Raw genomic sequence first — 378 nt, 5'->3', positions numbered from 1 at the left:
CCAGGCGCGCGCCCGCCCGCGGGAGTGCTCGGCAGCGGTGGTGGCGGCGGCGGCAGCTCCGGTCGAGCCGGGCGCGCTGCGACCCTGCTCCGCAGCCCGCTTGTCGCCCCTGACTCAGCCCCTGGCCCCGGCGTGGCCCCAGACCAGGCCCCCGCACCCGCCCCGCCGCCGGCCCCATGGAGCTGCTGGCCGCTGCCTTCAGCGCCGCCTGCGCCGTGGACCACGACAGTTCCACCTCGGAAAGCGACGCGCGCGACTCGGCGGCGGGACACCTGCCCGGCAGGTGAGGACGGGCGCCCGTCCCGGTCCCGGCGCGCCGCCCCCGCGTGCCTCCTTACCAGCTTGCGCCCCGGGTCCCGGGCGCCCCCTGCGAGGCCT

General features: G+C 80.2%; 1 protein-coding gene across 2 annotated transcripts in view; it reads left to right on the top strand.

The window, feature by feature from the left end:
- NGEF (neuronal guanine nucleotide exchange factor) overlaps positions 1-378 on the top strand; it is a 104,073-nt gene that overhangs the window by 52,689 nt on the left and 51,006 nt on the right. Inside the window, exon 1 of one of the 2 annotated variants that reach the window (XM_023188557.2) lies at positions 25-283. The exons of the other annotated variant lie outside the window; for it this stretch is intronic. Within the exon in view, the coding sequence (XP_023044325.1) occupies positions 177-283 (107 nt within the window). The 5' untranslated portion in view covers positions 25-176. Of the gene's footprint in view, positions 1-24; positions 284-378 lie in introns of those variants that run through there. 2 annotated transcript variants of the gene reach the window in all.

This window comes from Piliocolobus tephrosceles, chromosome 11, assembly GCF_002776525.5.
Source record: "Piliocolobus tephrosceles isolate RC106 chromosome 11, ASM277652v3, whole genome shotgun sequence".
NCBI lineage: Eukaryota > Metazoa > Chordata > Mammalia > Primates > Cercopithecidae > Piliocolobus > Piliocolobus tephrosceles.
This window is presented reverse-complemented; position numbering and strand designations above follow the sequence as displayed.